Below are 12,364 nucleotides of genomic sequence, written 5' to 3' on the forward strand. Positions count from 1 at the left end.
TGAAATTCAACTTCTTCAGTGAAAACCATGCTTTCTAGCTCATCCACATCCCCACGTCATGCCTATAATGAATATATTGGATCTCCTTTCAGGTCCTGTTCTCTGAGCCCCCTCAGAAAAAAAATACTCTCCTACAAGTTTATATACATTGAATATTAAACAGAAGCAGGTCAACAGGAGAATTTACACAGCAGATTTGGTATGTTTTTATTGAGAATTTTTCCCTGAGACTGCTTCTCTCCTGCAGAGAAAGTAACTGAGAATTATCTCCCTCCTTAACTCCATTAGCTGCAACATTTATTTGTTCACTAGCTGGTAAATTTTGCTTATCGCCATAAACTACTATAGTACCCAGCATTTTAGCTTCAAATGATGCAGTGATTTCAAAATGTCCCTCCTTTCTTTCTCTCTAGGAATCAGACCTTGAGGAGGTCTGGAGAGGGATGTCCTCTTGCAACAACTCCATCCCTCAGCCCTTGATATTTGTCCTGGCTGGAATTCCTGGCCTGGAATCTTCCCATGGCTGGTTCTCTGTGCCTTTTTTCTTGGTGTTTGTTGTTGCTGTCATTGGCAATGCCACCATTTTATGTATCATCAGGGTGGAGAAGAGTCTTCATGAGCCCATGTTTCTCCTCTTGGCCATGCTGTCAGTTGTTGACCTGTCTCTTGTCAGTGTCACTGTGCCCCGCATGCTGGGCATCTTCTGGATGAATGCCAAGGAAATCAGCTTTAATGCCTGCCTCACACAGATGTTTTTCATCCCATCATTTTATGTCATGGAGTCTGGGGTCCTTCTGGCTATGGCTTTTGACAGATTTGTGGCTATCTGGCACCCTCTGAGATATGCAACTGTCCTTAGTAACAGCCTGCTTGTGAAGATGGCACTGGCTGTCCTGGCAAGGGCAGTGGCAGTGCTGACCCCAGCACCCATCCTGGTGAAAAGACTGGAAAGCTTCCAAACTCACATCATTGCGTACTCATACTGTGCCTACATGGCTGTGGTGCAAATAGCCTGTGGAGACCTCTCTGACCACATTGTCTATGGCCTTATGGTTATTGTAGCATCTGTGGGATTTGATCTGTTTTTTATCATTCTGTCATATGGGCTGATCCTTCATGCTGTCTTTCGGATACCCTCTTGGGAGGCACGGGGCAAAGCTTTCAGCACATGTGGCTCTCATCTTTGTGTCATTGCTCTCTTTTATTCCCCTGTTATCTTTTCTGTCTTGGCCCAGGTTTTAGGCTATCATATGGCTCCCCACCTACAGATTATCATTGACAATCTCTACTTCTTGGTGCCTCCCATGATCAACCCTTTGATTTATGGGGCTCGGACCAAGCAAATGCGGGAGTGGGTGCTACGAATCTTCCATTGTCAAGGAGATTGATGTTGGTACCTATAGAGCTGGAAATCATGTTAACGTTGTAGGTAGAGATAATTCCTGTCAGAATTGGGCTTAGTAAGGAAAAGTATAAACCAAGGCAAGAGAAGGACTTGGTCAGTGTGGGAATGTAGAGGGGCATGTCCTTTCCATCAAGATGTAGTTGTTATGAAACCTTCATGACAAGCAATCCTTCATAAATGCTTATGTGTAATAAAACAGGAGAACATTTTGTAATTAATTTTATTGTTTATCTACTTCCATCACATAACATAAATTGGACATTTTTTTTCAAATGAGGTAAAATGAATTTAGGCATGTATCTTAAGACCTATGGATAAAAACAATTATCCAAAGTTTTTGTTGATATAATGATTTTTCTTCCACATTTATGTTTCAGATACTTCACCAACAGAATTATATATCATTGAAAATAATCCTAATTGAAATAAATATGTATAAGTATCCATGACCATATCAATAAATACTGAGCCCCTTCTTTTGTCTGAAGGGTTTTAATAGAGAAGTGTCATCCTTAGAGAGTTACTCAGTGTCAGAACATACAACCAATATACAGTAGATTGGACTTGATAAGTAAGATTTTACAAATGGAAAAAAAAAAAAAAAAGACAGCCTTAGATTTTTTAGTAACCTCCATTTCCATACTGTTTTTCATAGTGTTCCACCAATTTACATTCCCACCAGCAGTGTATGAGGGTTATCTTTTCTTCATATCCTCACCAACATTTACTATCTCTTGCCTTTTTGATAATAGACATTCTGATTGGTATGAGGTAGTGTCTCTCATTATGGTTTTGACTCATATTCCCCATAGAATTAGTGATGCTGAACGTCTTTTCATGCGCCTGTTGGCCATCTGCCATGTGGTCCAGCCATTCTAGGTATTTATCAAAGAAATATGAAAATGCTTATTAAAAGCTGCATATGCATCCCATGTTCATCACAGCATTATTTACAATAACCAAGACATGGAAGCAGCCTAAGTGTCTATCAACAGATGAATGGATAAAGATATGGTGTGTATATTTTTACATATATATGCATACACATGTACACACACACCTATAATCAAACACTTTTCAGTTAAAAAAAAAAGGTGAAATCTTTTTATTTGTGACAACATGGATGGATCTTGAAGGTATTATGCTCAGCATAATAAGGCAAAGAAAAAAAGAAAAATACCATATTGTTTCATTCATATGAGGAATATAGATGAATAAATGAGTAAATAAAATGAAAACAAAAACAAACAGAAATACAGAGAACAGAGTAGTGGTTACCAGAAGGAAGAAGGGTGGGTGAAGGGTGAAATGGGCAAAGGTCAACTGTATGATGATGGGCAGAAAATAAGTATTAAGTGGTGAGCACACTGTAGTGTATACAGAACATGAAATATAATATTGTACATGCACATCTTATATAGTGTTATAAACCAATTTTTCAAGAACTCAAGCTATTTTTTTCTCTAGCTTCACTTTTTTCCTTCCACCTATCCAACCTCACAACTTTTCACAAACTAGAACACCCAGATCTATGTCTTAAAGCCTGAGTTATAGCTGTGTTCCAGAAAACATTGCAACAATGTTGTGAACCACTCTTCTCTTCATATGCACCTTAAATGTAAGTCTTTCCAAAATAATTCCTTATCTCCTTGTCAGCTAGATTGTTCCTCTGTAGCCTTCACTTCTTTTGTTCTTTTGACACGAGTTAAATACACAACCTTTGAATTACTTATTTCCTACCTTTTATCCAACCAATGACCAATATTTCTTTGCACATCTCCTTTGTCTTTTTTCTGTCTTATATTTTCATTACTTTCAATCTCTGTGCTACAAAATTCTAACTAACCTGCCTATATTCAATTTCTCTCATATTCAAAATTTTCATTGACTCTGCACCCACCTGGAGTCATCTTTTTCAAACAGACGTCTCATTTTGTCCAGTTAAAATCTTCAACAGCCTGTTCCTTAAGATAATGGCTTAACTCCATAGCATAGCATTCAAGTTCTACATGACTTGCTTTCAAACTGCCATGCCAGGTGCTCTACTTTCACTAAATCACTGAACAGGCATCAGTCTAGCCAGACATGACTGCTTTATTTGTAAAGAAATAACACATTACTGCTGTTTTAGCTCATTCTCCGGCTACTTAGGAAGCATTTTCCTTGATCTTAGTCAAAATTCTTCCCACCTCAAGAGACTTTATTCAGTTTGTTTTCCTTAATGCTTATCTTCAAACAATATGTGCCAGTCTGTGCTGCGTTTCTTTGGTGTTCAGTCATCTGTAATCTGTTCTATAGTTCAGTTTTAGTCTACACACTTTACCTTTATTTTTAATTAATTTATTTAATTGAAGGATAATTGCTTTACAATAGTGTGATGGTTTTGCCATATGTCAACAGGAATCAGCCACAGGTATACATATGTCCCTCCCATCCTGAACTCACCTCCCTCCCCATCCTATCCCTCTTACATTGACATTTCTTTAAGGGCAATGGCATGCCCAGAAATTGAACTTTTCACCTCATGCAAACCAGTTCTAAACCCTTGTCTTAGCTTTTTAAAAAACATTGTTAAACACCAGTTCATAAACCAAGGGACCTATACATGCAAATCATACCCATCTTCATACCTCTAATGTTTATAATATAGACACCCTCAAATCTGTTTAGGACAAATATCACACAGATGATATTTACTCACATAAGTATATACAAATAGACATGCTATTTCCTTCATATATAGCCTTGCAATCATCTTATTTGTCTATAAACTCTTTTTTTTTCTGGAATATGATAACATATGCATATTTGTATTCACCTATACACCTCACCTGAGATATGCATACATTCACAGGAACTTCTGTATGCACATATATCTGATGTACACACCAATTGCATCATCAGTAGATATGCAAAACCACTATTAACCCCATATCAAAGGTTCTATGTTATGGTCCCAGACATTTTTAGTGTTGTCTCCAATGATTATTTTCAGTGCTTCCCACATTAATCTCATACATGTAGTCTACTCTCAGTTTTTTGAATTTTTTTTTTTTTCCTATAGAGATTCCAAGGTAGTCAATACACCTTCACTTATGTACACAGGAATTAATAGGAATTGATGAGAGAGACAGGACACACTAACACATCTGTTCCTTTCCAAGACAACACACCTTATTCTGCACAACAGCAATTTTCTCCTCTCTTAATTTAAGAGATTAGGGTCTCGTCTGGCCCATGCTCCACTGTGAAAAAACTCAATCCATTCCAGGTAGTATACCAGAAAAAAAAAAAAAAAAAGTGGATTGGGAACAGGTATGGTATGGTAAGTTATATAGAAGAAAGAAGCACTTTTCTCTAACTAAATACCCCTCAAACCGTTCATTTCTCAGTTCATATTCTCATCTACAAAAATAATTATAACCATTGTTGGCATCTGCCAATAATAACTGCCGGGAGCCGGCGAGAGGCACTCCATTCATGGCAAAGGTCATGAGGAAGGAGGCTCGGCATACGCAAAGGCGGGATCGAGCCTCAGGAGTCCCCCTAGATATTCTCGAGCATCTACCCCCCAAAAAACAGAGTCTGCCTACTTTATTGCTTTGTGCTCTCACCTCTGACTTTACTGGGGGCTGTCCCCCACCACCATCTCGCTCTCTCTGACAAAGAGTTAACTTACAGCTCCAATTAATAAAGTTCCTGGGCATTAGGAGTGTTTAAATCCAAACCCCTCAGATAGCTCTCTAACTCTCCTGACAAGTTTACCCGGACTCCTACAGCTATGCATACAATTGTTTACAGTCTCGAGAGGCACTGGAAGCTTAAGTTATTCAAATAGCTTAGAGCCTCTCAGAGAGTTAGAAACTGTCAGAATAACTCTAGTAAAGGATTTCATTGATGAGCCAATGCTTGCTGCCAAGTTTCCACATCCCCTGTATTGTATTCTTGAATGTGTATTAATTAATATAGTTGGTATGTAGAAAAAATAAGTAGTGGCCTTGGTGTCAGCAACTTTAGACCCTTAAAGTAATAAATTCTTTCCTTTGTTGTAAACTCACTGCACCTCTGCCCTATAGGAATGCAACTTTATCTAACACCTCTGGAGGATGGTGCCAAACCTTAAAATAATTACTCTTAGAGAAAATAAGTCTTATGGTTGACAAACCTTTGTCAAGAGTCATAAAATGTTAATAGGCCTTCTGGCCAAAAGATGATGTAAATCACCTAAACCATTTGTATACAATAAATTTGCAGGAAAGAAACCCTGGTTTTTGATAAGGATCAAAGACTGCTGACTTTGCATAATTTCACATCCCCTATTATCCTCTATGTGCAACTTAGGGTATAAAAGCCCCTGTTGAAAATAAAGCTACGGGCCTTGCTCACTGAAGCTTGGTCTGCCCATGTCATTCTTTTTCTCAATTTCTGGCTGAAGTTTCCATCTGGAGCACGGATGTCCTCTGTGACCATTTATTTGCCTGGGCTTCTAAGACCCACTCGAGAAGGTGTCTAAGGTGGGGCACCTTCCGCTATTCGAAAGGGCGCCTGCAGCCTCCATGGTGAGAGCTAACCTGGTGTCACAGGTTATATTGATTTTCTGCGTAAACCAAGCTACTCAGCCTCTTTTCTCCACTGAATTTTCCTACTGAGCTATCCTCATTCTATTACTCTTTATATCTTCGATGAATATTTAAATTAATCACCGACGCCGTCTCCCCTTCGAATACCCTGGATCAGCCGGGGCTGGTCCTCGGCAAATAACATTCTGTAGAATGTGATATCTTTCCACTCTATATATTATGACAGACAGTGTCTTTAGAGTTAATAAAAGTAAATTAATTGCTGGCAATCGTTTCTGATACTTTTGACTCAACCCAGCTAGTGGTAATACTTAAAGCTTCTGTGTTTTTCTTATATGGAGAGTTTAGTTCACTTCAGTTCAGTTGCTTAATCGTGTCCGACTCTTTGCAACCCCATGAATTGCAGCATGCCAGGACTCCCTGTCCATCACCAACTCCTGGAGTTTACTCAAACTCATGTCCATCGAGTCAGTGATGCCATCCAGCCATCTCATCTTCTGTAATCCCATTCTCCCCCCTCCCCCAATCCCTCCCAGAATCAGGGTCTTTTCCAATGAGTCAACTCTTTGCATGAGGTGGCCAAAGTATTGGAGTTTCAGCTTTAGCATCAGTCCTTCCAATGAATATTCAGAACGGATTTCCTTTAGGATGGCCTGGTTAGATCTCCTTGCAGTCCAAGGGACTCTCAAGAGTCTTCAACATCACAGTTCAAAAGCATCAGTTCTTCGGCACTCAGCTTTCTTCACAGTCCAACTCTCACATCCATACATGACCACTGGAAAAACTATAGCCTTGACTAGACAGACCTTTGTTGGCAAAGTTAATGTCTCTGCTTTTGAATATGCTATCTAGATTGGTCATAACTTTCCTTCCAAGGAATAAGTGTCTTTTAATTTCATGGCTGCAATCATCATCTGCAGTGATTTTGGAGCCCCCAAAAATAGTCTGACACTGTTTCCACTGTTTACCCATCTATTTCCCATGAAGTGAGGGGGCCAGATGTCATGATCTTCGTTTTCTGAATGTTGAGCTTTAAGCCAACTTTTTCACTCTCCTCTTTCACTTTCATCAAGAGGCTTTTTAGTTCTTCTTCACACTCTGCCATAAGGGTGGTGTCATCTGCATATCTAAGGTTATTGATATTTCTCCCGGCAATCTTGATTCCAGCTTGTGCTTCTTCCAGTCCAGCGTTTCTCATGATGTACTCTGCATATAAATTAAATAAGCAGGGCACAATATACAGCCTTGACATACTCCTTTTCCTATTTGGAACCAGTTGGAGATTGTTAAATTAATATCCCATGTTTCTGGTCCCCCATGGGAACAATTTGTAGGTGTGTTTCTTACATTTTTCCAGTACCCCTAGCAGGAAAAAGCTCTGGTAATCTACAGCAGTAATCTGCTCAGTCATGATTACTTTATTAGCTTCTTCCTCACTGTCTTAATTGCTTCCTCTCTCACAAGGTTTTTCATGTATCAATCCCCAGTTATACCACATACACTAAAATTCTGGCTTTGGTTTGCTTTGGGGAGAACTCTTGATAGGGCCATTCTAATGTCATACTTACCTGATTATTGCTTGAGCCCATCATGAGGTAATTAAACTTTGATCTTTTATTCTTCCTCTAAGAAATAGTATAGGTCATTACCTTGATCAATATGAATAACCTCAGATATGCAGATGACACCACACTTATGGCCAAAAATGAAGAAGAACTAAAGAACCTCTTGATGAAAGTGAAAGAAGAGAGTGAAAAACTAGGCTTGAAACTCAACATTCAGAAAACTAAGATCATGGCATCTGGTCCCATCACTTCATGGCAAATATTTGGGGAAACAGTGGAAACAATGACAGACTTTATCTTTTTGGGCTCCAAAAATCACTGCAGACGGTGACTTCAGCCATGAAATTAAAAGACGCTTGTTCCTTGGAAGAAAAGTTATGACCAACATAGAAAACATATTAAAAAACAGAGACATTACTTTGCCAACATAGGTCCATCTAGTCAAAGCTATGGTTTTTCCAGTAGTTATGTATGGATAGGAGAGTTGTACTATAAAGAAAGCTGAGCACCAAAGAATTGATACTTTTGAACTGTGGTCTTGGAAAAGACTCTTGAGTCCTTGGACTGCAAAGAGATCCAACCAGTCCATCCTAAAGGAAATCAGTAATTAATATACATTGGAAGGACTGATGCTGAAGCTGAAACTCCAATATTTTGGCCACTGATACAAAGAACTGAATCATTGGAAAAGACCCTGATGCTGGGAAAGATTGAAGGCGGGAAGAGAAGGGGATGACAGAGGATGAGATGGTCAGATGGTATCACCGACTCAATGGACATGAGTTTGAGTAAACTCCGGGAGTTAGTGATCGACAGGGAGCCTTGGTATGTTGCAGTCCATGGGGTTGCAAAGAGTCAGACATGACTGAGCAATGAACTGAACTTACCTTGGTCATCAAGGGGAAGGAGACAAACAGCTGTGGTCGATGACAAACCTGAGCTAAGACTTATTGGTGTTCATGTGGTGGCATATATGCTCTCAAGGTGTAGATACTGGACAGGAAGGTCTGATGTGAAAATGAGACTAAGGGAGAGATGGCTTAAACATCAGAGTATTAGGTTTTTTTGTAATATTTTTTGAGCTGTATGGATAAAAAGAGTGGGAAAAAAGAACCTGTTCCATGCGCATCATCAGAGAACTGGCTCAGATTAATGGACAGTATCTCAAAATTTGTCAGGGTTTCCTAATGACCTTTTGGAAAAAAATAAGTTCATAGTGAGTTGCAACAATACAGACAGAAAATGAACTCCTTCTAAAGCCATGACAAGCAATGCTAGTCAATGGGAACTTTGAAAAGAGGAATTGTTCACCTACCCAATAAAAAGGACTGTGTTTGGGCTGTTAAATGGTGTAAAGTATCATATTACTTGAATATTAATGCATAACTTCATAATGCAGAATGATTTGTATAATTTTGATCACTCCTGAGGGGCTTCCCTAGTAGCTCAGCTGGTAAAGAATCCATCTGCATTGCGGGAGACCTGGGTTTGATCCCTGGGTTGGGAAGATCCCCTGGAGAAGGGAATGGCTACCCACTTCAGTTTTCTGGCCTGAAGAACTGGTGAAGGCATATTTGATTCTGCTTTTCATGAATCAAATGCTCAAGGAAGTTAGATTCACACATATCTGCACATACTCCTCCATAACTACCTAAGTTATAGTGTTTTAAAAACTAAGTTATGTTTAACCCAATTTCATCATTTTAAATGAAACATTATTCAAGTCTCACATTTGCCATGACTGTCTATATGAGATCCTCTCTGATTCCCTAAAAAAATCTAAAGTAGTTGCTTATCACATGTGAACCAAAATCTTTTGTTCTTGTCTTAACATAGCTTACGTAAAATTAAATTAGATTTATTCTTTTTAAATAATGGATATATCTGGGTCAATATTGCACATCCAAAAGATAAACTGCCTGTTGATATTACAGGAAGATACAAGGAATCTTATGTCTTGTTTCCTTGTAAACAATAAAAGAAAGGGAAAAAAGAGAAAAGAATGATGGAAGGATGGCAAAAAGATAAAGGAAGGGAGAGATGAAGGGTTGATAAGAAGTTATGAGATACATATATTTTTTTCACCTAAGTTTATCTCATAGTATGATTGTTCCTGTTTTGGGAATATGCATTCTTTAGTGGAGATCATTATGATGTAAAAATCTCATCAAAATAGACATTGTACAAGAAGTTTTCATCTTAAACATAAAAATATATTTTTTCCTGTATAATATTATTTTTGGATTACTACTGGGAGTCATGCTTCATAATACAAATCTGAGCCACTCGTTTGTGGATCCCTGTGGTCTTCACACCATAGACAATGGGGTTAAGGGCAGGGGGAACAAGCAGATAGATGGTAGATAAGAATATATGAGTATAGGGTGATACATGTCCAAAACGGTGGCTGAATAAGGAAAAAAAAAGCAAGGATATAAAACTCTAGGAAGATGACAATATGGGAAGTGCAGGTATTGAATGCTTTGAGTCGTGCCTCCTCCTGAGGAAGATGAGAAACAGCTCAAAAAATAAGAATGTAGGAAATGAAGACAAAAATCAGGTCAAAACCCAAAATTGCAAAGGCCACAAAAAGCCCATATGATTTGTTAATGTGGGCATCTTCCGCAGCCAACTTGACCACAGCCATGTGCTCACTGTAGGAATGGGCAATAACCACCGACTGGAAATTTTGCAGTCGTTTTAGTAGAATGGGTAAAATCCCAACAAGCACTGTTGTCCGAATCGCCACCATCAGTACCATCTGGACTAGAAAGAGAGGTGTGAGGATGGATGCATGCCTCAAAGGATCACAGATGGCAATATAGCGGTCAAAGGCCATGGCTAACAGAATGCCAGATTCCATGCCCTGCAAAGCGTGGATGAAGAAGAGTTGGGTGAGGAAAGCATCAAAAGCCATGGAATAGGAGCCAAACCAGAAGATAGCCAACATCTTGGGAGCAATGGCTACACAGAGTCCTAGGTCAGTGGCTACCAACACTGCCAAGAGGATGTACATGGGTTGGTGAAGACTGCGTTCTGTTGCGATAATGATTATTAAAACAATGTTCCCCAGCAGAGCCACCAGTAACACACTAAAGAAGGGAAATCCAATCCAAAACTGTACATGCTCTAGTCCAGGGATCCCAATCAGGATCACTGTCTTCGGGTTCAGATATGACATGTTAGTAGATCCCATAAGGCTCATGAATCCTTTCCTCACCACTGATCCTGATACCTCTTCACAGACAAATCATGGATGGGAAGGAAGAAGGGGATTCTCTTTGTCATTCCTTGTAGATCATGAAAAAAATGGAAATATGGATACATGGCATTAAATATTTGGAAATCAGCTTAAACCAGCATGATAATAGAATTCTTGAATACCTTTTCCAAATGCCAGTAAGGCTATTTATGGAAAAGGAAGATGAGTCCAGTGTTTCTCACCTAGAAATTATAGAAATCAAAATTATGATTCTAAGGACATTGACCTTACTAGTTTTTGAAGTGGTCTCAGATGGTGCCACAGATGACAACATTAATTTTTTTGTCTATATCCACTTCTAAACTCCAGACATCTTTCAGGTTAGGTGAAATTCCTCTGTGACAATTGAAGTCGTAGACTAGCTCCTCAAACTCATAGCCCTGTCTACTTTGTTTGAAACTAGAATCTCCAGAAAGGGGCAGCTTTTCCCAGGTTTCACATTTACTCTGGTTTAGGAAGTAAAATACCTACTCACAAACCTTGGAATTGACTCTCAGGTGAGACAGTGAGGAGGTTTGTTCTCTCCAGAAAGAAATGGTTGGCCCATGTGCAGGTTCTTATCCAGGTTTTGGAATTTATATGGAAGTGGTGTCCTTTTATCAGTAGTGGAGGAAAACTTGAGTTACTGAGAAAATTCTGGCCCATTAGCTTCAAAATGGATGTGTAAGCAGACTGGGATAGAAGGCGATGTAAATCCTTACAGATCTTAAAGAAAACAAAGTTGAGACAATAAATGGAAAGTCAGTTGAATAAAAGGCACAGTAAATTAGGATATGATAGTAACATATAAAAATCGACCTATTGGGTAACCCCTGTAGCTTAAATATTTTGGTTATGATCATGTGTTTCAGATGCAAAAGGACAGAGTTGCCTGTGGGTCACTTTACTATTTATGATGGAGCTCAGCCTAACCTAGATGTTTTCTATCATTTTAGTATTTTCTGTTGGCAATGAAAATCATTTCTGATATTTTTGATCAAATTACCTTGCTTCACACCCAACCCAAACTTCTGGTATTTTTATAATTTCCCTCTTCTATTTCTTTAGAAATCTACTCAAAAAACTTAAGGCGACTTTATATACTCTTTTTTTTCTTTTTCATTAATTGTTTTACAAGCTTAAAATCATCCACAAGTTTTATTCTGTGTATGATCTTTGTCACAGGCAAATACATTGAATAGAGAATACCACTCTGAATGGGATTTTATATATTTTTGTTTGATAGGAAACTAGAGGGATTACTGCTGTAATATACAGTAAATATACACATATTTATCTATACTTTAAATATATTATAAAAATGTAACATGTAGTTTTCTATATATTATATACATACAACTTTATGCTTTATGTTCATGCATATTATGTTTTGACATCTTAGAAAAACCTTTCTGGTTGGGGAGAGGCTGTCTCTGTCTGTCTGGGTGATAGCAAAATGCCTGCCTCTGCTGCTGCTAAGTCGCTTCAGTCGTGTCCGACTCTGAGCGACCACATAGACGGCAGCCCACCAGGCTCCCCCATCCCTGGGATTCTCCAGGCAAGAACACTGGAG

At 38.7% G+C, this 12,364-nt stretch overlaps 1 protein-coding gene and 1 pseudogene across 1 annotated transcript; one reads left to right on the forward strand and one right to left on the reverse strand.

Annotated features, from left to right (window-relative positions):
• The first annotated feature begins 443 nt into the window (after positions 1 to 443).
• On the forward strand, positions 444 to 1,920 carry LOC129629111 (olfactory receptor 52K1-like). The gene has a single exon (XM_055548884.1). It carries the CDS (start codon positions 444 to 446, stop codon positions 1,386 to 1,388), a length of 945 nt encoding a protein of 314 aa, XP_055404859.1. The 3' UTR covers positions 1,389 to 1,920.
• Positions 1,921 to 9,797: 7,877 nt separating this feature from the next.
• LOC129629107 (olfactory receptor 52A1-like) lies at positions 9,798 to 10,755 on the reverse strand (annotated as a pseudogene).
• Positions 10,756 to 12,364: the final 1,609 nt, after the last annotated feature.

Source organism: Bubalus kerabau, chromosome 15, assembly GCF_029407905.1.
Source record: "Bubalus kerabau isolate K-KA32 ecotype Philippines breed swamp buffalo chromosome 15, PCC_UOA_SB_1v2, whole genome shotgun sequence".
Classification (NCBI taxonomy): Eukaryota; Metazoa; Chordata; class Mammalia; order Artiodactyla; family Bovidae; genus Bubalus; species Bubalus kerabau.

What these genes read in the sequence shown, in the direction of transcription:
- LOC129629111 (XM_055548884.1), top strand. Translation starts at nt 444, where the DNA reads ATGTCCTCTTGCAACAACTCCATCCCTCAGCCCTTGATATTTGTCCTG.